We start from the raw sequence: 27,264 nt of genomic DNA on the forward strand, positions 1-27,264 counted from the left end.
AAAACCCCTCTGAAATGAATAAGGATTTAATATGTGGTTATCTTTACGGAAGGCCCATAACCAGGTTCAGTTAACAGCAGCTCATCTTACATCTTGGTTACGTATCTCGGACGGAAATGTTCTGATAATATTTACAAGGCCAGGCAGTTTTACTCTGGTCCAACTTCAATTCCCGATGACGGCAGATAGGGCAATATCCTCACACAGGACTGATATCTGCAGATTAGCACTACTAATACTAAACATAACATAAAGCATTTTTCTGGGAAGTCTGATAAGCACAGGCTAGAAACACTCAGAATATGAACTGCTGTCAAGGACAGGGCTGAGTTAGGTGAACCTGCAGTGTTACCCAGCACAGATGGTAAGTATGTGGATTTCCAGACCCCAGACAACAGCTCCAACCTTTTGGACCCACACAATAAGAAAGCTGAAGTTCAGTATCTCTCTGAACATGGTTGAGTCATTATGCTTGCTTGCTATTTTAGGGAACGTTAATTTTTTTTTGTTTTCTTTTGTTTAAAATCTGTAGGCTCTCCAAATACTTCTTGGCCTCAAACTCCAGTTTTGTGCCCTGGGTTGTGTATATACCTCAGTTGTCAGACACTCAGAAATATACATCAGGAGTAAGAAATGAATACAACTGCCAGCCTATTTCTGAATATTTTTTTCAATTGTTTCTTCAATGACACAAAGAATAGCACTTATGTTTATGCGTAGGATGAAAAAACCCAAATCAACATCAGCTTTTACTTGAAGCTCGAGTAATGCAAATCGCAGCATGCATCATCCTTTCAAATTTTATAGCCTGTACTATGTACACTTGAGCTGGAGAGATCACTGATACAATGCATGCGGTATAAATGATTGCCTTATCTGCTGGATTATGTTATTTCACTAAAAACCCAAAGAACTTACTTTCCTTCATAAAACGGTATTATAAGAATAATTTGTTATTACAAGTTTGAGAAAGCTGCCCCCCGTAATTTTCAGAAGCTATGTTGTCTTAAAATGAATCTACCTGGAGTTGGGAAAAAAATACTGTTTAGTTATACACATGGAAAACCGATGCTTAGAAGTGAAAAAAAAAGCACATTTAAAAAGGGTACTACATCATATTCTGTTACAGGCTAATACTATTTCCTCCCAGTGTTCTGTTACAATTTCATGGATCTTTTTCCCGAAGTGTCCTTTTAAACAGCCATACTATTTTAAAGCTCAAGGACATAAGGACACCGTATAAATAAAGGCACTATACTTTATTTGGAATGTTCTGTTCTTAAAATAATGTAACTTTGAGTATATTACTTTACAAACACTAGAAAAATGGCCATTATAAAGTTTGGACTTTTTTTTTGTTTGTTTTGAGTGACACTAAGTGTAGTAAATTTTACCAAATGAGTAGAACAAAGCCTGTTTTGAGGGAATACCTTGTAACAATCCAACTTTGTTCAGTGGACATAAAACCAAAAAAGAATGAAGATACACTAGAGCTATATTTGCATGTCTTAAATCAAACTGCTAATAGTAATACGCCACACTAAAACATGATTCTCCCAAGCTAATCAGTCTTGCTAAAAACATGGAGAAGCAGGGATAACTAATTTCAGTGACTATTATACTAACATGGTCATGAAGTTTAAGGACCTAATGTACTATGTCCTTTTTCTCTGGAGACACATTCTGACCATCTGAAGACCCAGTAACCCCATCGTCTTGAACTGTCAGTCACCACTTCCATTCTGCATCTCCCAAAGGCACTTTCAGCCAAAGAACTGAGTTTTAAATGGAAAAGGAACTGCAATCTGTCTTGTCTTTTCTTGAGAAGACACGCAAACAGCACACAACAATTTGACCTTCCAAACATGGCACTGGGCAGAGTATCTACTTACTTTTCATCCCAGACATGATCACCTCTGTGGAAGATCACTAGGTTATGTTCAGGGTCCAGAGCCAGCCCAGAAACCTGGCCTAGTTTGAGGTCTAACCCAGGCCACTCCACAGCCTCTTCTATGTGGAAATCTGAACAAAGAAACAAATAAACAAAAGACAGACATTCATGTAGCATATTTATAAAAAAACCCATGGTTAACTGGCATTTGGTACTGTTGGGAATTATATGGACATTTTCTTACATGCAGTATTTCCATTAATGCATTGCAATTAATTCCAAGCACAGTTTTATTACAGTAAAGCATGCACAAGCACTGGCATCCTGCTACATCTAGGATGACAGAAACTTCAAAATTGCCTTTGACTCCATTCTTTACTCCATTTTATAAGGATACAGGTACTCTAGAAGTTTTAGGAGCTCTCTGAATACTTTCTACATTAAAAGATTACAGAAATATACAACTACTATCCAAAATCAGCAGGCAAATTTAAATATTAACCTGTCAGTATTTTATTAAAAAATGCGTAAGTAAGACTATGAATCACTAAACCAACTACATATCAGAAGTGGTTGATTCATGACTTTTCTTCAAAAAAGCTTTTAACACTAAGAAAAAAAGACACAGGGAAGGAAGAAAAAAGCAATGAGAAGCAAATAAAACTAATTCTGTGACGTTTGCCTATGACGTTTCTTACTCCCAACATATGCGTTAGTTCTGGATAGTGTTCGTGTCCGTATCTTAATCCAAATATTATCAGCATGAATGGGAAATAGATGTCTAAATCTGATGAAAGAGATGAAGAAGGGTAGAATATCTGTCATTGTTTATGCTGTAATACACTGTTTTAAAGAATAAATACTGGATAGTTTTTTAATAACACAAGTCTGATTTTCACACTAAATCAACAGCACAGGACTTAGCAAGTGAAACATGGCTAAGAAGTGAGATGCTTCTTGTGTTTGTCTTAAATCATAAAACTCCTCAAGGGAGACAAATTTAATTTCAACTTACAGATTAAAATTAAAAATATAAAAAGATGTTTACTTCAATCTTCTTTGTTTTATGTACTAACAGACTTGCACTGATTAAAGGCACAACAGTACACAGTTTGGAAAAGTTGCAGAGTGTTGGCTACTAGGATTAATTCCTCACAAACTGCTTAAATGCTATTTGGAAGAGGTTAGTCTGGGCTGCTCTGGCAGTACTAAAAGACAACTGAACAATATTCCCCAAAATAAAAAAGTAATGGCAAGGCAAATGTCAGTAACTCTGATAAAAGAAAAAAACCCGCAACCAAATCCTAAAATGCCTTCTGCATATTAGAAAAGCCATCACTCCTTCCTTTCAGAAATTAATTTGTTTGGCATAACTCAGGTATTTCTAATATGTAGACTTTGTATGTAGGTAAGTATAGACAAACTGAAGGTGAATAGAAAGCAATTTCTTTGCAGTTACGTGAAACTGGAGCTGTTTCACTAGTATTCAATGTGTTTGACAGCATCATGCTCTACTTCACAACTTTCAGTTCACCCAAAGCCTGCATGTTTTGCTGTTGATCCTGAACACTGGTCACTGCGCTACCATCTAGGCAGGTGAAACACAGATCCCCATTCACAGAGTGCCAGAGCATCAATGCTCTGAAACAAGGCAGATCACAGAGCTTAAGACACAGCACCCAAGAAGTCTGAGAGGGTTCAGCTGGAAGTGATCTTCTAATGAAAGGAAAAATGAAATGGAAAACAATGTCCGAAATCTTCAGGTCACCTGTGCAATCTAGCTGATCTGATCTAGCTGATCTGATAAGCATATCCCCCATTCCCCGCCCCCCCCCCCCCCCCCCCCCCCGGATTTCACTTGGAAGAGATATAGTCTGAGAGTAACAGCAAGGATGGGGTGGAGAGAAAACCATTCTCTACAATCTACACAGGGGGAAGGAAAACCCAGTGCTGAAAACCTTCCACAGATTAGGAGGTATTTTACCTTTGTAGTTCTAGATAACATTGCTAGAGTAGGTGACAGGGAAACTCTTCAGGCTAACACAAACCTAAGACAGACCTAAGACAATCAGCAACTGCAGTGAATCCAAGACAGTAATCAGAAACTTCTGAAGCAAGAAATTCTTTGCAGTGCAAATTCTGGTCACAGCAGGTGCAGTACCAGATTATTTTCATGGACGTTCAGATTTTGAAAGGCATAAAAGGACAGAAATCCAGTGTCTATTTCCTCACTTGCTCATCCCATGTCAGTGTAAGTTAACTTGCAGAAAGCTTGTGTATGTTCAATGTTACAGTGTCTCTTAGCCTCTGACCCTTTTCCAACAATGCTAGAAAAATCAGAAGGCTAAACACAGAAAGCCTAAATTTTGGCCTCTGTAAAATTCAGTCTCTCAAAAGGCATGTACTATACAAGATGTTTATGCTTACACTTAAAGAACGAAAAGATTTCTGATAGATCAAAACAATAAAATGAATGTACAGTGAAATACACTCTAAACACATGAACTCCAACTTCCACAGAACCCTTAGATAAACTCACACTTTTCCAGAGGTGATTTATTATTGTTATCTTTTCTTTTCCTTTTGCAAGTCCCATACTGAAAGTCTTTTGACACAGATTCATCTTAAGGCAACTACCTTTTTTTTACTCAAACCATACTTAATAAATTTAGATTTCATTTATCTAAGACTTAGTATTATTTTCCTACAAAACTAAGTGGTCCATGGAAAAGTTACACACGAAACCAAAGAAAATTACTTTTCCCCATTAAAATATTTTAAAACTACTTTTAAATTATATAATCACCAGTTTTGTTGTAAATGAGATTTCTAAACTAAATACCAGATTTACCATGCAGTATAGAGTAGCTCTTTTCATCAATGAAACCATAAAGAATTACACAGATTTTGAACATGCAAATCAGCTTCTGATCTCTCTACAAGTAAAAGAATAAATCCTTATTTATCGGCAAAACTGCAATTTACTGTCCAGAAACCCCTGGAAGCTCCTGCTTTTAACATTACAAATTCTAGTCATGTTGCATTTACTCCCTGCCATCAGAGGGATGTAGTCATTTAAATCTTGACAGATATAAGTAAGCACAGCATAAGAGTTTTAAACATTGGAAAATTAGACTGTTTGCCTTTATTAGGAGGTATAATTGTACTGGTTGCAGTGACGTTGAACAACCAGACTAATTAGTGACCAGTCTCAGGGAAGTAAGGTAACAGCAGTAAGAGTAATAGCATAAAGTTATTTATAACAATGTTACTTCACATATCGGTCACTTGCTATTTCAGGCCGGTTACATGTTTAAAATTGGAATATTTGCAAGACAAAATACTAATCTATTTTAACTCCAGTAACTTCTAAACAGTTAAATGAAAGTTAATTTAATTTATTAATTAATTTATTTAAGAACAGTTTCTTAATACAGTTATATTAAATTAATTAAATTAATATAATTCATTTTATTAATCTATTAAATTAATATAAAGTTATATTATAGAGATAAATTAATATAATTTTTTATAAAATTAAATTTAATAAAAATAATTAAAAATAAATTTTAAAAATAATAAATTATTTAATAACAGTTAATTTAAAAGCAACCAGAGTCTTGTCATAAGAAACACTGAATTTTTTTAAAAGTAATACAGCAAATAATTTTATGAAGGGTGCAATTTTTTTTATTAAATCAAGATAAGTTAAAACAGTTTTTCTTCCTCTCCTTCCTCTGAAGAGGAAAATCCTGTTATGGAAAGTTTTTTTCTTCTAATACATAAATACTTCCCAAAACGGAAACTAAACATGTGCTTAAGGATTTTATTGCTATAAACGTGTTCTTTTGCCGAAAGATGGCGCTAATAGCTTCTGCAGTTCAGAACTTCTGTAGTTAAGACTTATCTCAAGCACAAAAAAATATAAAAATAAAATCAATTCTAATTAAGATAATTTCCGTTTTCCTTTTTGCTGTAACTCAAAATTGCATCATTTGAAAGTCCGTTTATTAATTAGTCCTCCACCAACAACTTCCCCCAGAATGAATATACAGCTACTAAAGTAGCCGAGCAAATGCTTTCTGTAGTTAGAATTCATGCCATATGGCGTGCCAGCTAAGCCATTTATTCAGTTCACTGACACTCCCTCTTCTGGATCAGTTAAAACAGAAAGGAAATTTCTTTTTTTCCCTTACACACCACATGCTATTAGTCTGAACAGTACAAACTGCTTTTCCAGAAATGCTACAGACATCACTCTTCCAAGCATTTAATTCCAGTGTCACTTATGGAAGTATTTATGATTTATTTACAGTTATGTCAGGCACACAGTAACATACCACCTGGTTTTTGCCCCTAATTGACCAACTAGACAGGCTCTCATTTAACTGACTGGCATAACCTAACATTGGAAAGTCCTCATCTTTGGTTTTCTGTTAAATACAAACCTAGAATTACACTGAATTTGAATACTGTAACAGAAACTTACATAAGCAGAGACAATACATGTTAACATTTTGAACTGAAATAAAAATCAAATGGATAATGAACGATGTATACTTGTGTACAACAATACTCAGAAACATCAAGCTGGCTGGCTGCAACATAAAAGCAAGCATGTGCTGCTACAGCTTATGCATACAGATGACTTTCATGCATACATACCAGTTTCTTTTATGAGATACTCGTCACATGCTGCATTATCTAGCTTTCCACATTAGCAAGTAAGACTAAGCACAATAAATATCACAGAGACTAAAATGCAAGTAAAACAAACACGATACTTTCATGGTTTCTGCTGTCATAGAAACCTGAAGGGAATGAATTATAATCTTTGCATAATAAAACAGCCTCTTCAATAACGTTTGGATATCCAAGCCCAATTTGAAATAAATATGTGGAAAATTTTACTTCTCAAAAATTTTTCAGGATTAAATACCACTCTTTCTGAATGAGAGAGAAAATGTGCAATAGAATTACTGCAATGAATTTTATAAAATTCTGTATCTGACAAACCAAGGTAATCAGAAAACTCATAAAATGTGTTGATAAGTTATTTGTATTAAGAAAATTCTTCACTTCCCATGACTACCATACCCTGCCTTAACCTTGTTTTAGCATAATTGATATCGAATCATTAAGTAAAAGTCTTCAGAGTAGAAAAAATGCTTTGTGTTCCGAAAAGTACCGGTATTGTACCATTGGTATACGTTCTTTCTTCACACATGGAGAGGGAAAAAACCCCGCTGAAACACTTCTAAAATAAGAGGGAAAACATTTCCATAATTAGGAAAACCGTCACATAAAATACTCCTACACATCAATTGATATTCCCTTCAGATTTTGCTAATGTGGATCACAGCTCTTACATTGCATTTCATTGTATAAAATTAACCCCTAACCCACCTCCTGTATGTTCTTTTTCCCAGCTTCCCTCACCATGTTTAGACTGTTGTAAAGAGAAATGTCTGTTCTCTGGTGGCCTCAAGGTAGACTCTAGTCTGTGAAATTTGTGAATTCTGTCTCTGACAAGAATAGTATTGTCCCTCTCATCATGATTTGTGATCTCTCTGGCAAGATCCTTCTTTTGGACTACATTAGCAATCTCAGCTACAAGATCTGATTCTGCCTTTTCTGTAGGGTTATGCTTATGCACATGTACAACATCTTCCCTTTCTCCTAGCAGCTTGGAAAGGAGTGAATAGAAATCACCTGTACAGAAAAGAGAAAAGATAAGAGGAAAGGAGGGAAAAAACAATTATAACAAATTGTGTAGTTTTAGAAACTTGTCATAAGTTAGAAAGTTCAGCAAAGTATACTGTAACAAAGTTATATAAACAGTCATTGTCAAAAGTAGTGTAAGAGGGAACTGTTTCAGCCTCAGGAATTGAATGAACCAACTCTCTGGTACAAAAAGATAATGTCCAATCTTTATCAACTTCAATTTACATAACAATGTCCACTTTTACCTGACACTCTAGCATCAAAAAATCATCACCTCTGCATAGATGTTCTTGGAAACAAGGAGAAAAATGAAAAAAGTGTGCAAGTTTCAGTAAAAGAATATTTATGATTGAATTACATGGATTTGCCAGACTGCTGCCGACTTAATTTTATTTTTACAGAACAAAGTAAAAATTCTATAGTTTTATAAATTTGTTCACTTACAGAGACAATAGACAGTCATGTTCATTTCAAAATATATTTCTTTGAAATCTGTCATTGTGTAAGAAGCTTAGGCTGTAAGAAAACAAGACTTTCACATTTGCAAACACGGTCCATACAGCATACTGTAGAAAGAAGACACACTAGTAAAACAGAGGGATCCATTAATTTTCACTTATTCTCTCTGGGTCCTGTCCTTCCTCTTCCTCCAAACAGTAACTCCCCTTAGTCCCAAGATCACCTGGCAATGCAAGGAACAGTAGTATATTTTCTCCAGCTACTTGCTAGCAACACAGTTATCACTATAGCTTTCTTAGATACCAAGAAGCATTTCAGTAAATTCCAGAACAATAGCTCATAGTAAACAATCGAAAATTAGGTATGCAAATTCCAGAACCACAACTCTCTTCACAAAATATTCAAACCATTTAACAGGTTTTGATGAAGTCAATGTTAAATTCCTTGGATTATATACAGTGACGGCATGATGACAAGTACATCCCTCTCCTGGAATTCTCTGCTAACCAGCATGTAACCAACTTGTTAGAATTTGTTAACAAAATATCTTGGCTACCTGAAACTACTTTCAGTTCTATTAAATAAAACTGCACATTTGACTGGAAAGAGACATCCAATATGCTTTAAGATTTTATGCAAGTAGGTATACTTCTATTTCATTTTAAGTACAAATCACTCATAATTAAAAAAAAAAATAATAATTTATTACAGGCTACACAAGACATTTTTTAGAAAAGCAAAACAATAACTAATGACGCTTTCAGGAAATAAACCCATCCAGAAGCAGAAACCATCATTTGCAGCCTGGGACAGAGGAAATTAAGTGTTTTGGAAATCACCCAAGAGGATCTGTCATTTTTATAAACAGTCCTAGTTCAATGATTTTGAGCAGGATTCCATTCCTTGCCCTTGGAAATGAAACATCCCAGATGAAATCTCCATTATAAAGTAATCACTGAAGTAAAAGGGCCAATTTCAATGAAACAAACAAAGCAAATTAGATCAGAGAGAAAACTGTTAAACTATATAACTGTATATTATTTGCTTCAAATACAATTTTGAAGCTAGAATGCTTCATAGTCCTAACACTGCCATTCAACTAGTTCAACTATTGACTCAGAATGAATCCAAATATTCCAAAAGTATGATATAATAGAAGTTTTGGATACAAACCATATTTATTCTGAGAAAGGTTTATGATCATGTTAATCAGGTTCAGTAGTCTATACTTAAAGCATCCAGGAACTGGTGCCAATGTAGGAACACGTCTGAAATTTCCTTTGTTTAGGAAACACATGGTATTAAAATACACTCTATTGGCCTTTATTATATTTTTGCACCATTTAAAAAATTGGTTTAAAAAAACAATTTTAAAATTAAACTAATTCATACGTACTAATGTTTTGGGTTTATCCATGGCCAGAGACCCGCAGATGAGCAAAGCTTGCTGATTTCACTACATGCAATCACGTCCAACAGAGAGGTCTCAATGGTAAAAGGTGTTCTGCCTAATGTAACTGGAAAGTCTCCCTAACCCAACAAGCCTGGTGCACTTTCAAACTACAGACTTTTTTAAAGCAAGTTTAATGGCCCTTGCCCAGTTCACTCTTTTCTAGTTTTGTATCATCAGTCTGATCAATTTACTTGTAATTCTTGGTCACAAAAAGAATAACAACATGCTACAGTTCGTAAAAAGGTTTCAGATCCCTAACTGGCAACTCATATGCTCATTGTATTTGAACAAAGAACTTTGCTGACTTCCTGCTTCAGGCAAAGACATTGCATTCTACCTCTGCTGAACAATGGTTGCCACAGAATAATTAACTCACCCTATAAAAAAGATATTGTGTGTTGATTTAGAAAACAAACAAAAAAGTGCTTCCATTTACCTGTCCTGAAATTTGCTTCTCTTACTACAAAATAATCTGCTACGAGATAGGACTCAGTGGAGGACAAGAAGAAAAGAGAGCAGAAGAATTCAACTTAAAAACAACCAAAGCCCAGGGAACAATTTTCAGGAGAAGGTGCTTTCACAGAAAATTCCAGTGGTCTTTATGGGAACTATTAACCAGTGACTCACCTCCAAGGAAGCTGATCAGTTTTGGTTCTCTCCTAGCACTGAGCCTATGATCTTAAGATACAGAAGGAACTTTCAAACAGTGGAGTAGAGAGTAAGGTGGTTATAGTATATAAACGTGTATCAGTGGCTATAGATGAAAAATTTTCCAAATTGAACCTCTCCTATTCGTGCTTTTGTTGGGCAGGGTTGCTGTAATAACAACAGTTAAGAACATTTAGGAACTGTCTGAATGTATGAAGAAGGGTGTGCCTCAGAGTGAAAGTGGCCTGTAGCTGCTCTGAAACTGTGATCTTTACCTTAGGAAAGTGTGTTTGAGAAAATGAATATGAATTCTCTACACCTTAAAGCCCAGCACCTCCATACATGCCCAGCACCTCCACCCATACACAAACAGAAGGCTGAAGTCTTCTATCAATTTCTTGGCACCTTGACACAACTGTAAGTAGAAAGCAGAAAAGATGTGTGCAGATGTGAAAGGGATGAATTGAAGCTTCCTAATTATTCAATATATGCAACTGCTCCCTAAACTCTGCACATTGAATGGAGGTCCCATACTATTTGGGGACAACTTTTTTCAGCTTTGTTTGTGAACCCCAGGCAGATTCCAATAAATCTGTAAGCAGCATATTTTTAAGAAGTAGTTCAGAATTTACTACAGATAACTAGCGAAGTCCAGACTCAAGTTGTTTCTGATTAACAGTTGTGCTCTGCAAACATGAAAGCACAATCTCATGTTGCTGCTTTACAGCTGTCTTGTACTAGCTCGCACAGCTGAAGACTGTAGTTTGCTTGAAGATGCTCAATGGAAAAGGAACACCAGCAAGAGACACAATGTTACTTTTCGGTCTTGTTTGAAATGAGACAGCCTGGCCTTTTGAACGCCTGGGTATGACCAGAATAAAGCATGAGTGAATGAATGACTTGCTCTTGTTGAAATACCTGAAGCCTAGCAGTGCAGTCTCAGGGATGCTGACTGATTATGTTATTTTCACAGAGGATACTTACACACACTTCTTATGTGTAAGCTATCAGGACACTTCCCTCTGTGTAATACAGTAAAAGATGATTGGCAACAAATACCTACAGTTTATTCTATTTTGGAAGAAGTGACAGCTCTCAAGACCAACATCCCCAGAATGAAAAGATGCACAACCATATTCCAGTAAGTTTAAACTTAATTAATCCTGCAGTTCTACACTACAAAATTCTTTTACAGACCAGTGTTTTGGAAAACAGTCATATCAACAAATAAAATAATAACATTGGTGAATTCACTGCATACTGTGAGCTGAACATCACCTGATCTCAATAGAAGACCAGATTAGTCTAAGGTCAATAAAACACTTCTGTTCGTTGATGACCAGCATCTGGGTTGAATCCCAGTGGTGCTGAACTATACATGTCTGAACACCGTCCCTAGTTCCCAGTGCTAGAGCATGAGGTCCTGGCTCTCAGCCGCCATCCATGGTCCCGATGCAGCACACCACTATGTTGCTACACGCGCCGACTTCCAGCCCAGGCAAACTACCCAGCCATGGTGCTGCACGACTGAGCTATGAGACACATGGGAACTTCAGCCCTAGTAAGTCTGTCCAGAGAGCTTGAACATATAGCTGTTAAGAAACGTACGTGAAAACTCATTGTACTGCATTTTAGAAAAAATGCAAGAACACCCTCGTGGTGTCTGAGAATTCTCATCTCCAGAATTTGTATTTGTGTCATAATGCCTGTACAGTTTCACTGAGATAGTTCAGATAGGCTTCCCAATCTGTCACTGGTGTTCCAAACTTCTGTCAGGAATCACACTGAACAGGATTTCTAACACAAAGCCACTACTGCAGCCTTCTAAAAAATAATGTCTTACCAGGAAATAATCAGAACTGAGGGATTAAGAGTAAAAATCTATGAAGCATTCCTCTGTGCTGACAGAGGACTGGTGTTGCAAAGTTTATCTGTGTGTTGCTGCAGCTCCGTTGGTGTGAATGCTTGTATTGGAAGTTTCCTCTTCTTGAGCTTATCTGATCTGACATGGAGCCAGTATGCTGGTCCTTCCAAACTCATGTCTCAGCCTTATCTATCTCATGACCGTAGTAAGAGACAAGTTTTCATAGCTGACTTTGGGTTTCCTAATTATCTCTGAATAAAATGGAGTGTATTCTGAGACTCGTGTTTCTCTCTTACTAGGAAGTACTTCTGTTTAGTATGTTCAGCTGACAAAAATAGTCAGTGCTTTGCCTTTCCTTAAGTGCTGAAATCAGGCTTTAAATGATATAGACCCCAGCCATCACTTCACCTGTTCTTAAATCTCAGGTAATGTTTATGTACTATATCAAGTCATATAACAGAATGTGTATTTCAGCTGAAGAACTATCTTACTGATGAAGATACGGAAATCTGGCTGAAAGTATCACCTTCAAGACTGTACTGTCATGAATAAATGCCTTCTAAATAAGCATCTATCAAAACGAAAAGTTTAGTTTGCTTTCTTTGGCTCCTATATAAAGCTACTAAGCTTATTCTAACAGGCATACATAAGATAACACTGATGGTAGAAAAAGGGAGAAAGGCGAGTAAAGACATTGCAGAAGTGAACAAAATCTAATGTCTATTTATTTGGAGTGACATTGTACAGTTTGATGTAACAGGCCAAAAAAACTTTCAATATAGCTTCTAGTCTGCTATTATTTTTCATGCAAGTCCTACCATACCGATCTAATCTGTTGCTTCAATGAAAGCATTGGAAAGATTCCTGAGAACTAAGAAATATTAAGTAAGGCTGTTTTCTTTTTGAAGGGATTTGAGGAGCTGGAGGAAGGAGCCACAGATATGAGGAAACGAATGGAGTTAAGCTGCTCTAGAGATTCTTGGTCACCATCACTGTGCCATAAGTAATGTGCACTTATAGCATAGCCAAACTGACATGTTTGAAGAACAGGAACAGCTCTCGAGGCATTTCTGATCAGCTTACAGAGCTAAAACAAGATGCAAGAAAAGGTTAAAAGAAAATAAAATCATTAGCTGGTTTGGGTTTTTTTTGTGTTTGCAGGTCCCTAAGAAGGGGACATTTTACTACTATTGCAATGTAAACGCACTTTGTTTGTAATTAATTCTTTTTTTTTTTCTTCAACTGTCAAAATGTTTTAATCTACAAATGTTTTGAGAGTCCAAGAGTACTTTATATAATCACTAGGTTAAAGGAGGTTGTAACTGGGAAGGACAGTGTTAAAAGTAAGAGAAAATACGAAAGAAGATGAAACAATCTTCACCGAGAATTACATTTTGTTAGTCTCAGAACCTGAGACTCAAAACGCAAGCTGGTCATAGCTTGCTAATTGCCCTATTCTTTCCTTTCCTTTCTGATCAGTACTAAGTTCCTGACAATCACCAATCATTTTACTACAATAAAATTCTTAGCAGCTACTGCTAAATAAATACAGGTTTTACTACATAGGACTTTCCTGTGCTCATTCAGGTATATAACACACATTTGTAATTCAGGCACACAGTGTGCCCGTTCCACCTCGAATTTCTATTTCATGTAGTACATACTTGTGAATACATTTCTTCTCACAAAATGATAAATACGAGACCATGTTTATTAAAGAGCAGTTCTTTTAAGCATCATCATGCACTAGTTTAAAAAAAAGACACGAACTTTTTAAGAAATGAAAACATTTTTCCCATAATAATAAAAATAAAAATAAAAATATTTTTTGTGAGTTTCATACTTGTGCTATGACTTCATAATTTCTCTGACCTCTTCCTGTACTAACACAATGTCCACTTTCCATTTCTTCAGACATGCTAATGATATCAAAAGCAGTTTTTGCAGTTGTTGATTGATAAGTACTCTTTCACATTACAGAAAATAACTAGGGGAAATCCCTTTGAAATTTTAAGAATCAGAGAACATAAACCAGGTGTCAAACAGTAAAGATTAAAATATTAAGTTTAAAATGGCTTCTTTCCATGTTCTTATATTCTTTTCTTGCTTAGGTATACAACCTATAACAACTGCAATTTTTTTCTTAGATCTGATGCTCCTTTCTCACTCTGCTGAAGATGCTTCTGTAAAGATTATGAATCACCTTATTCTAACCCAATCAAAGGCTTACCTTTCATTTACGACTTCAAGTAACATCGTTCCTGTGTTGAAACACCAAGCAAATCCTCTGCAATTTTGAATCTTCCTAATTATACTTCTTAAATTGTAAACATTGCTCTTAACACCTTTTACCCTTCAGTAGCACTTTCTTCCAAGGTTTAATTCAGTCACTTTTCTCTCACTTTTGTACTCTTAAGTTTAATGGAGGTTATACCATCTCTGAGCACCAAACATGCCTCCAAGCCTGAAAACATCTGAGGATTTTCTCACGTCTGGCCTTAAACTAAAAAGGCCACGTAACACTTCATTCTAGACATTGCACATCAATACCGGAAAGTCAATTTGTCTTCTGTTTCAAGCCTCATCCTTTCTCCTCAACCTAAGAATTTTAACCACCTACCAAACTGACCTCCTCTTTTCTTACAACCACACACAAACTAGCAAAGGTAAACTATGAAAAATTTGTTTTAGAAAGGAAGGTAACTCATGCCTTCATTTGCTAGCATAAAAATACATCAAGTCTTACTGTCTGACTGCTGCCATAGGTTTGCCATGTAATATTACCACAGAAAGAGACTACTTCGTTACCTAAAAAATCAAGGACCTGCTTGCATGATGATTCTCCTTTCCTCTTCCTTTCAACACCTGTCCCACAAGAAATTGTAGGCCTCCCTTCACATTTCCCCTTTCCTTCTTTTTCTTTAAAGAGGGAAACAAAAGAGAGATAAAGCAGAAAGAGAAGGAGTTACACCCCCTTCTTAAGTCAATCAGAAATGTATATCCCAGATACAAAAGCCTGTTCAGTACATTTGCACAGAAATGCACAAGCAACAAAATATACAACACTGAACAGACATTTCAGTTTCTCAACTCACAGATTCAGCTACAACCTATCAAAATATTTCCAGCAGTGTATCAAACATGTTGTGCAAAAGTATTAATCTGTGTGGGTGCGTGTGTGTGCACACTTACGTGCAAATATAGCATATAACAACTGAAAAGAATTAAAAGATGGGTTAGGCATCCAACAGGTAATAAATAGCAGAATTATGTATGATCTCAATTCATCCCCCATTTGGTATGAAATCTAATGTTAATTTTTTTTTAAAAAACCCCTCCTCAATGGGTCATCACTATATATTTATATTTAACCTCATCCAAAGAATTCCCCTCCAAGCACTCCTGAACAAGTGTTCTAACTGGACGGAAAGACTTCTCTTAATTTCTATTCTGTCATCTCTGTTTATGAAACACAATAAAACACTTCAAAACCACAGCCTGTCATTTAGCATCCATTTGATTTGGATGCCCACCTAGAAACATCCCAAAATGTGATTTTACAGGCTACTTAGCACTGTATTTCACATCTTACATCTAAGCCACACTTCCAGTCAGTTTCAGTAGGAGCTGTGTATATGGAAGACAGCTTCAGTTCTTTGTTTTGTCAGTTCTCAAAGATTAGGAAAACAGATCAGGAAATCAAACTTCACAAAGGTACCCAGCAACATAGAACAATTCAGCAAGACTGCTCAGTGTCTAGAGTAAAACACATTTTCAACTGGAGAGCCTCAGATATCCTTAGATGATGAAGTCATATTCTTCTCTTTATGTTGTTTTCTATTTAACTCACTATATGCATTCTAATCTCTAAAACAATGAGGCTGAAGTCCAGTGAGGTGTTTTCCTGTGCAACCTATCTCACCACCAGGACAGCAATTCTATGATTGCAGACCTAAAGCCCAGCTTTATAAAAGCTAACTTCTAAATGCTGGATTCAAGCTGTAATACTATTTCAATGTAGGAGGTTTAATGGGATTTCAGTAAAGACACTCAGCTGTGAAAAAGGGACCTCATATGAGTCTAGCTGGGACATGCAAGAAGAGAGAGCTTTAATTCACTTGGATTGAGCTTCACTATTCAAGCTCCTGGAATAATTTGTGCTCATCATTACCATGAAATAACGGGGGATGAGAGAATACTGGCAGTACAGCTGATCAATACTGAAAGCAAAAAGGCTCTCACTTCAGATTCTGTCATCAGAGGTAAAAACGCATTACTGTTTTTGTACTAATTTCTGAATTCCCTAAGCAGTAGTTTAGGGAATATGGTTTGTGGTTTTTGTTGTTTGGTTTTTTTTTACTTAAACATTAACACCAGAAGTAAATTGAAAATCTCATGTCTTTTCTCTCCCGTTTATGTGTAAGGAATGTATACACGTGTATACACGTGCTCTTTTAAAACAAAAAAAATCAAATCTAATTTTGGTTTATATGCTGCAAGTGAATTTTCAGTTCAAGCCAGCCTTGAATACTTCTTTTTTAAACCATTTAAACATACTTATATTGACTTTACTAGGAAAAAAATTGCTCCTTCTGCTTCAAAATAAAAATTATGATTATATCTAATGCACAAAAAATGAGATATCAAATTACGAGCCACACATCAACAAATTAAATACTTCATACCTGATTAACCATCGCCTGTATATTCCTTCCTTGTTATTAAGAAACTACTGCTGCTGTATTTATACAGCTTTCAGGTACAGCAGCAGCTGACTTTCTCAATAGTAAAGACTGCTTCACCACTTGCATACCGTAACAAACTTAAACTATATTATATTACAGCACAGACTACAGCCAGGAAAGTGTTGGACAAACAGAATCAAACACATTTAGGCCTTTTTTCCACAAGGAAAGAAGAGACATCTAGCAGACATGGTGAATGCTATGAACAGATACTATTTTTTTCATTACTGTATTTACTGAATAAAACTTAATCAAACTTCTCTTGATGAACAAAAAATAAACATAAATATTTTTTATTTTTGCTAGGGACTTTGTGCTTCAGTAGGAAGAGGAAATTCTCCAATATGCACAAATGTCTAAATCAACTGCATTTCCTACAATAATTAACTTCCTATGAACAGTTTATCTTCACCAAACAGTGACAGTGCTGTTTCAGAAACAATCTAATGAGGTCAGTTTCATTAAGGTAAGTTCAGTTTTATTTTAACGCTACAGGGATTTAGCTTTGTCACCATGTTCACTTTGTGATGTTTACTACTTATTTCAATATATTTACATTGTTTATTAATGTCCTTCTGACAAGTGAGTTGATGAAATTGAAAATTTAATGTAAAAGCAATGGTAAGTCCTTCAGGTGCTGATATAATGAACTGCCTGTGTGTAGTAGGAACTGCACCTTCTAAATCTATGCCCAGGCAATCGTGATACACACATTATTAGCAGGCAGATACTATCACGTGGCAAGTTTCTTTGTTTTCCCCCTTTGAGGCAAATGCTTAGATATAACACTACTCACACCAGAATTTGACTCTGACCATGCCTCCACACCCAGATTTGTAAATATCTCAGGGATAATATAACAATTTAACAATCATTTCAGTTTTAGTGAAGAAGAAGAAGAAAAAACTGTGTTTACTTCAGTTACTTGAAAATAAGGAGGGGAAAATTAAATTACCACAACATAATGAGTCATTGAGAAAAAACTATTCAAGATAAAAGACAGAATTATAGAAAAATTGTTGAAGTACTATCTTCAGAGCAAATCAAAGGCTGAATTTACTGAGCAACAGCTCAGCAGCAACAAAAACTAATCAAACCCTGCGTTTTGGTGCATCTGTGTTTTGTAGATAAACTTAATCATATAAAGTATGTCATGCCAGACCATAAAGGGAAAAAATACATTGTAACTTTTACATCAGTGAAAGTATGTATTTGTTTGGTGCAGTTTGGGAGTCCACTGCCCCCTACCTCCAAACAGTAGCATCTTGCTGTAGTTAAGCCCTTATTCAAATTTGGCTGATCCTGGCTAACTCACTAAAGTTACTGGAGGAGATGGACAAATTGGCAACACATGTACGTAAAACTACTTTGCCCCACAAAACTGGACTCCCAGTCTGTAGTAGTTTTTATAGGCACATTTTAACAGATCATCTTCAGCTGGTGGCTTTCCCAATGCATCTTAATAGGTGTTCATGTGCTTGTAGGACCAAAAACCCACTTCCTAGAACAGCCACCCAACTTGCCCTCTTTGGAGACAAATATAAAATCAAACCTGATCCAATTTTTCCTTTTGCCTTTTTTGCTTACACGTACATAATTCAACTGAAGTTTGAGCTGTATCAGTGTAAAATTGAAGCTAATTTCCTGTAAATGATAGGAGAATTTATCTTAAACTAACAAGTAAGAACATGAAACAAAATTCTCTCATGGCAGCTACTGTGTTTTGATATTTCACATCATGAACCAAACTAATTTCAAATGGACAAACCTGTGCAGTGTGTTTCCATAGAAACATGTTAGATAAGGATGTACGCTAAATAGTGGTCTCAACAAATGAGACTGCATTGCAGAAATGTAGCTTTGAAATACATTTCAAATACAAGTGGAAAAGATTTTTAAAACAGGACCTTTTTTCAACATTTTGTTTCAAACATTAACAAATTCAATAAAACACACAGATAAGATCTTCAACCAAATGCTAATGCACTTCTTAGTAACATAAGGGTGAGGCAGCTTGTCAGCATAAATCTTGATATAAATTTGTAAGCAGCTAGCTCATTCTGCTCTGGAATAGGTTTAAAAAACCTAGAATTGTATTTCTTTGTAAAAAAAAAATCCATCTTGATTTGACTAAATTAAGTTTCAGATACGGAACTGTAAATATTGTCTCCAGTAGTTTAAGGTGCTTCCAGTTAAGACACTCTTACACTCTAGAAGCTAGTTTTTATGTAACTGTAACTTAATTATTTGAGTTAACTCTGCAAAATGGAAGAGTATATAGAAAATCTAACCCCTTTGGGAGATGTTAGCAAAACCTTTAAGCACTGGCCTCATCTTTGCACTCATTAAAGACAAAAGGAAATTTGCTTCTAATTTATTTAGTCCTTGAACCTCACATTGCTCAATGAAGACAATATGAAAATGTAGCTGATGAGGTCTTCTTAGTGTGAAGAAAAGTCTTGAGGCTGAACCAATGTTTATCTAATAGCATATGATCCCCAGGAACTTTAAAAGTACAGTCTTCTTTTAATATATCTCTGAAGCATAAATAACATTCAGCGTATTTCTAGAAGCTTTATAATCGTCAGGGATTTTTTCCTGCAACTAAGTATTGCACACATTTTTGCAAGAGTTCTTATGCAAATATGCACGTATACACAAATATAGTGAAAAATAATTCAGTACTAAATACTAGCTGCACTCAACCCACTGCATGTACAACCAGTGTTGAAGCACAAAAACATATTATTCCCTAATACCTACATAACAATACAAACTGAGAAATACACCAGGACCTAACAGCAGATAGTTACATATAGACTACAGAATAGTTACATGCTATAGGACTATTTCTTTGTGTTGATTCTTTAGGATTGCACTTAAGAGATAAATTACAACCTTTAGCAAATTAAACCAAGAACAGGAAAAACTAATGAGATTAAAATGCACTAATAAATTTTACCTACAAGGCTAGAGAACAGTGGGAGGCTTATTTTTTTACTACTATTTGTTATACAGTATTCAATCGTATTAGCTGTACATTGCAAATTGTATCAATTAAAGATTAACAGATTAAAAGTTTTGTAACTTGTTAACAATCAGGATATAATTTATCGGTATTTTGCATTAGTGAGTCCTTTACTTAGCATAGAAATACGACAAATACATACCCTGACCCAAAATCTCTTCCTCTTCTTTTTTGGCCTGCTGCAGCAAAGAACTTTTATCAGTATCCTTGGTTTCTGAAAAATGGATTTAGGATATGATGTTAACCTCTGCATGTGAACGGAACTGAGTATCTTCCTACTCAAGAAACAAAATATTCTGAAATGAACATTTGGTATTTTTATCTATCTATAGTAGTTGTACCGAACACTGCAGCAGTAAAACAAAGGGAATAAAAAAATTAAGATTTGTACTTTACTACACAGACATATCAGTCAGATTACTTCTGGATAATACTGCTCCTGCAACTTATATGCCTATTAGTGTTCAACAGAAAAATCTAATTCCTTCCATAACAAGGCAGTAGGATCCAGAAAACTACGGAAATGTTATGATTCAACTTTGTAGGAAATAGACAGAAGATAAAGCAAATATTAAGAAACTGTTAATATAAGGTACTTAAATTTGGCTTAGAAATGAGGTCAATTTTTTGGGTACACAGCTCATGTAGCTATAAAAATGAGTTGAAAATTGAATGATGACAATAGGAAGAAATGGACAGAAGACTATGGCAGACATTTCCACCTAAAACAAAAGTGGGATCTCATGATGTTCTATAATTAGTGGTTTGAATTTTGTTCAGAATTGCATTTCCTTTTTCTGAAAAGTTAGCATTTCAAAGCAACACAGACAATCAGTGAGCACAAAAAGACTTGAATAAAATGGATTACAGGTTTTTTTCACCTTCATGATGTCCATGCGTCATCTTTAACATATCAGACTTGACTGGAATAGGAATATTTGCCTCCTGCGGTATATTTCTGAACATCTCAGGGTTTGCATTCTGTGTGCAGGTCATATATGAGACAGCATGCTTGGCTTCCATATAGTACATAATGTAGAAGTTACACATTTCATCATTGGCTGTTCCCCTACACCACACAGAAAAGATGCAGCAATTAGGAAAAAATGAACTGAATATAGCTGTTATTCAATTTGAATATAGCTGTTATTCAATTTATCTAACTTGTTCTACAGAATATTAACAATTTGCAATTAAATGTTTAGAAGTCCCACACTAAACATTAAATAGCTTCGTTGCAGTCAACATCAAAAGTTTCTTTCAGTTTATACCAAAGAACACCAGTTTGCATAAACTCCCCAGGGAAATGCCTAACAATTTGGTTTTGATTCTACAGAAAATTGCATCAATTACTTAAACTGCTTTTCCTTCTCATCTCCCCAGTATATTCCTCACAGTACCCAGTGTGTCATCAACTATGCACATGTTCTGATGAAATATGACAGAACTGCATCATTCATTACATCACCATTTGTATACTTCTCTGTCAACGTGGGGAAACATGATTTAAAATAATTGCAAAGAACGACTATGTTTCACTTCAGCAGCTATCTTTTATGACAGTTTTCCCTCCACCATGTTCAAGTGCACCATTTACTGGGCAATCACACTAGTTCTAATGCAGCAAAACTTAATTTCATTACACATTAAGACACCATAAATATCTCTTAAAAGAGAAGGTAACACTGCCATCTCAAGAATAACTTTATCACAAGCTTCTATAAAGAAACACGAGTGCAAGAGGAAAAACACCAGCAAAATTACGTTCTTTGATAAATGTTGTGCATGTATTTGAAACAGAAAAGGTTCTTCTGTACTGCTACATAATCCTGTTTCCAATAGAAAAAATAGCTGGTACAAGTAATATTTTTTTCTGAAAAATATTACTTTATGAGGCAGACAATAAAGAGCCTGTTTGCAGCTGTGATCTGTTTCTGGTTTTCTCCTCTGCCATATAGGTTGATATCTTTTATTTACAGCTACAATCCTGACAATGAAAGAAGCTAGGACTTATAAAGAAAGGTGCACAATATAAAGGATTTTATGTTAAGATTTTTTAATTAGCTTTCACAATTAACCAGTGAGCCCGCACTCATAAAAAGATATGGGGGTGGCCTATTAGCGGCTTGCAAAAGACATCAGTGCTGACTTTTCCAGCAGCATCCTGCTGCATTCATTTATTCACCATAGCAACAATAAAGACACCCGCCAGAGGGAAGACAGGAGGAACATGGGAGAAGAGACTGTTTCAAAAGGGGAACTGGTATTTTTCCATGCATTGAAAATTTAGCATCCCTTGGAGACCACAAGAATCAGACTCTGACTTGGCAAGCTCTGCTTAAGCTTTTAGAAAACATTAACTTCACTGTTGGACTCCCAGTATTTGTCACTGTAATTGCCTCCTCTTTAAAACCCCAGTAGAGAAGGGGATGTGGAACACACATGAACTCTGGTTCATCTGATAAATTACTATGTCTAAACATTTCAAAGTTGATAATTTAAAATATTTACAGTTTGAAAAAAGAAGAAAAATACTTTGTCAACAGTTCTAGTAAAATCACAGAAACCCCAGAATCCTTTTCCTAGATATCTGAACTCCTGAGAAACCCTGTTTTGTGAATGAGTTTAATGAGTGGCAATGCTGATGCACAAGTTAAAAAGAAATAAAATACAAAAATTTCTGCTAACCACCTTCACACTACTGCCACAGATATCTAGAACCACATCTAGATCTTAGTATATTAACAATACACAGTGAAGCATAATGAAATGGGAGGATTTAGCACCAAAAAGCAAGATAATGCAGTTAAAGAATCTCAAATACTGAATGGGAACATTTTGCTACAGTCACATAAACCTTCTCTTGAATGATCTAATAACTGCTAAACATATTCTGAAACGGAAAGATACAGGTTGCACTTTTTTCTGTCTGTGAAGAGTTTTTAACAATATGTTACATTGCAACTGGAAAAACAAGCAGCCACCATGACCAATGCCACTTTCCTTTACAAGGATATGATCTTCACACTGAATGGGCTCCAGTTTTTTCATATCCCTCAGACTGGTAAGCTATATACTACCTGACACTATATCAACTCTAATGTTTATTCTGAAACATCATTATCTGTTATAAAACTGCAGTAGCTGCTTGCATGGAGTACTTATCAGTCTGCAGCAAAAAGAAGAAAACTTGCTTTATAAATAAAGAATAGTTGATGTCCTTATTTGACAAAGCGTACTTCAACCCTTTAATCTGCATAAGTTTGAGCTTAAGGAGAAATCTAGCTAACTGAAATGGATGATTTATGAAACTTTTGAAGAGATGTCTCCTGCCTTACCTCTTTACACCAGAGACATGAAGTCTGTGGTCCTGTAATTACCCTGAACTTGTACATAGTCAATTGCACAAGCAAAATCAGGTTTCACTTCTGCCAGTCTCTACAAATTTAAAAGGCATGCCTCAATACCTAATTTAATTTCTCAGACTAGGAGAGGAAGCAGGATGAAAAAGGTTACTGTGAACCATGAGGGTCATGAGATCAAGTAAGATAATGAAAAGCAGTTAGGAGTAACTAAAGAAATGCATTAAAAAACCAAGAACAAATGTCTATAAAGAAACCAAACAGCACCCTAAGGAAGGTATAAATACAACACAAGAATATCTGTCCTCCGTCTCCAAGTCTGACACTAAGTAACAGACTTGGCCAAAAACACCACCTCACTCACATGAAAAGGACCAGTTGACTAGTGCAGAAATTACTACACAGTCAGGAATGGACAATATTGGGAATATGTCATGTTTTAACCACATTAGCACATATTATGTATGGTTAAGATTAACCGATCAGCTTTGAAAAGGCAAATGGACAACATGAACTCCGACTTTGTTTTAGCCCTGCTTTCTATATAAAAGATAAATCACATATGGAATTTAAGATGGTGATTTTTTTTAGATAGTTTAAGAAAAAGCAAAAACACAGGCAGAAAACTAAATACAGGGACTGGGAAAGTGAACGTGCAGACTTGACTTGATGCTTTTTGGATTTGTATTATTTCACGGTTTTCCTTTCATGTTTGCATTTCCCATTTTTTCAGTGTTTATATTTGGAACTCAAAAGTGTTTTTTTTTAAATATTTCCTTTGAATCGAGTCATTCTTAATGGGAGCAAGACAACTGCAACATCAGGATAACAATTACAAGATCTAAACAACTTTCACTTTACTTATTTTAGCTGTGTATCTTTCCATATACCCAGCATTGTTGTGAACACATTCCTTTTCATCCATTCATTTATCACGGTGATCATTATTTTTCAGTAATATGTACTTCCATATTATGCATCAGTTTTTGTGAAAAAGTTTAATTATTTTCTTAAAATGCTTATGTGCTGTTTCTCAAAATCCATAGGTAGAAATTATGTAATGAAAATGTGAAGGTCTGCTTCTTTCTTTAATTTCTGTTCCTATTACTTCCCCATTGAAAGCACACCAGTACATTGAAAGAAAAGACCATAACTGTCCTAGGACTGTTTCTTAAACTGTAAGGATTATTCAACAAACAGGAATTACTTTGGGGAAAGTTATGGTAATGTGGCAGAAACTTTCAGAACTTGCGAAAAAAAGATCTACAATTAAATTAACGTTTTGGATATAATTTTGCTAGTGTTCCAACCTTTGTAAAAACCTCTTCCCAAATAATTAATTTTGTTTCAGCTGCTACTAATCAGCAGCTTAACTACTCACAGAAATGTGATAAATTTGTGCCGAATCCTTAACCTTCTACTCAGATGCAATCTTAAGAGTGCTCAGTGCACTAAAAAATTCACCCCTTGGGGTGCTGCAGAAGACACATCCAGAATGACAAGATTTCTGCAGGAATCTTCATAGCTCTACATATGCAGTAAATTACAGTTCAAAGAACTGGAGCCAGTTAAGAGAATATTAATACCGCATCTATTTTTAGTTATATTTGTCAACTTGACCTTATAAAGCTCTGTCTGTCATCTCTGGCTGAATAGGACCACTAACAAACACAGTTCAGATTTTCCCATTTATCATTAATAGTCATTTATCTTTTTATTGTTTTTTATAAAAAACTGTATATTTTTACATTGGAAAAAAAGGTAACTGGTATATTATTCCAAGTTTTTAAGGTTAGATTTTACGATGGGTCAAAATTTATCAAAATTTTATAAGCTGTCATAAATTTTCTTTCTGGAATAATGAATAATTGTGAAGCTTTATTATTTTGTTTTAAACAGTCAATAACTTCAACTTCTTCAAAAAACCTCATTATTTAGAATTGATATTCTGAATCCTCCTCTATGCGCAGAACAGCCCAATATCTGACTGTCTGGCAGCACAGCTTCACCTGAGAAATATTCTGAACACTTCATCCAAGTGATTATTCACATAAGTAAAGGCAATGAACATTGTGTAGAGTTAAATCTTTAGCAGACTAGACAGACAAAGAGACCGCTCTGGCAGGATCTGTTTGTTAGAATTACCTTGGAGAATACATTTCTACACATAACCAATACCTTGGGAAAAAGCGGTTAGGAAAGGGAGCAAATAGAGAAAATTTACCCGATATGTGTCTCTGTAGTTCTGCCTTCACCACTGAACACACATCTAGCTGCTAGGATATCATCATAGCTGATATCTACAGGACGTTCTACTGGATAGAATGCCTGAAAGAGAGGATGATTCAACATTATCGGTGAAAGAGTCTCGTATCATTTACATCAATATACATACACATGAAAATGAAAAGTGCTACACATCTGAAAAGTAATTTCAGAACTGTTTTTGCATCATAATGTAATCATGATTATAATGATTACATTACAATCATAATGTGATCATGATTATACTTCACAGTATTCACCTCCAGTACCACAACATGTACTGGTGGAAAACACATGATGTAAATCTGTGGGTACGTGACTGCCAGTTCAGCTTCTCAAATTTAAATAAAAATAATTAAAATTTACAGTTAGAATTAAAAAACCAACCAACCTGTGGTAGTTGTGGACTCTGTCTACCAATCAATGTCCATTGACCATTTCTCACTCTGTATCCACTCACTACTTTACCTATAACATACCAATATGTATGTGAACATGAGATATACCTCTAAAAAAATACGCTGTAGTGTCAACAGTTTTCTGTTAAGTATTTGATATTCCTATGTTGAAATAAAACTCTTACCTAGTCTGTGTGTATGAACTCTGTAGGCAAAAAGGTGCATTGGAAACCTTTTGTAATGGCAGGCAATGTCTGCATCAACCACTGTTAAAATATGATGGCAATAAACAAAGAAAACCACATTATTTATCTAACAGACAAAAGTTACACCCACTGTACTTCATCAGTATGGTTTACAAAAGGTATGCCTACATCAACAATTTCCAAAGGTACTGGATAAAATCTCACATTTCTGCAGTGTCTATATCAAGACATACGTAAAGAAAAACTAATAAAATACAGTAAAAATCACTTGAAAATTACTTTCTCTGATGATGCAAATATAAAACGGGGCTGAAACTTAGTATTTTTTTCCAGTGTATAATACTGCTATTTAATGAAGTAAAGTAATACATCTGCTTACAGACTTTGATGAGAGACACATATAGCTATGGTAAATAGTCTACTTGGGAGAAAAAAAATTGATACAATTCTAAACTGATACAATTTATAAAGAAGGCTTGATTTTAAGATCTCACAGTTCTAGGCCCAGTCTTAGAGATTTAGGGTTTGGTGCAGACTTTGGCAGAGAAGTGCTGTACAGATCATGTCTGCAGGCCAGTACTTGTGTTAGGTGCAGCAAGAGTGGTGAAGGAAGAGCCTACAGAGAAACACCTCTGCCAATGCCTCTCCAGGAAGTTATCTGGGGATTGGCTGCATCTTTCCTATTACAACAAACTTCACGCTTTACTTAAGAACTGAAAATCTGATTGAACCTAAGAAGGCAGCTACCAGCAGGCACAGAACTTGTTTTATTCACGTTTCCCTCATCCCTCCAGTGAAAGGTGAAAAAGTAAATTTGGGGATGGTGGTATTTGTTTGACAAAAAAAAAAAAAAAAAGACTTCAACTTGCTGTATTCACCAAACAGCTGGAGACAGCTGAGCATTTGACCACCTCACCCCACTCAGGCAGCTAACTGTAATGGGACAAATGGTGTTCGTGGATACCTGACTTAAAATTCTAGTATAGCATAGGGAAATGTAAAGCCAGTGTTCAACTTCCTTAAAACGGAACATTCCACGCTAACTTGAAGAAATTATATTGGGACTACTGAAGCTGAATTTCAGATAAAATCCACTGAGCAGAATTCTGAATAGAAACCTACTGTTTGGAGTAGAAATTTCGTTTAACCATGTTTTTTCAGCATTTTGACCTTTTAACCAACTGGGTAGGAACGAATAAAATTTTTAAAGAGCACATCCTC

The 27,264-nt window shown here is 35.4% G+C and overlaps 1 protein-coding gene across 5 annotated transcripts in view; it reads right to left on the reverse strand.

Moving 5' to 3' along the window:
- The window catches only part of PAM (peptidylglycine alpha-amidating monooxygenase), a 152,679-nt gene that overhangs the window by 16,618 nt on the left and 108,797 nt on the right, over window positions 1–27,264 (reverse strand). For 3 of the 5 annotated variants that reach the window (XM_055790791.1, XM_055790792.1, XM_055790790.1), the window contains exons 10-16: window positions 26,023–26,103; window positions 25,831–25,907; window positions 25,399–25,502; window positions 20,694–20,881; window positions 19,955–20,026; window positions 7,298–7,603; window positions 1,893–2,022 (exon numbers count right to left, since the gene is read on the reverse strand). In XM_055790791.1, coding sequence (XP_055646766.1) covers window positions 1,893–2,022; window positions 7,298–7,603; window positions 19,955–20,026; window positions 20,694–20,881; window positions 25,399–25,502; window positions 25,831–25,907; window positions 26,023–26,103 — 958 coding nt within the window. The remainder of the gene's footprint in view (window positions 1–1,892; window positions 2,023–7,297; window positions 7,604–19,954; window positions 20,027–20,693; window positions 20,882–25,398; window positions 25,503–25,830; window positions 25,908–26,022; window positions 26,104–27,264) is intronic. The other 2 variants (XM_055790795.1, XM_055790794.1) reach the window with 1 other exon arrangement.

This window comes from Falco peregrinus, chromosome Z (assembly GCF_023634155.1).
Source record: "Falco peregrinus isolate bFalPer1 chromosome Z, bFalPer1.pri, whole genome shotgun sequence".
NCBI lineage: Eukaryota > Metazoa > Chordata > Aves > Falconiformes > Falconidae > Falco > Falco peregrinus.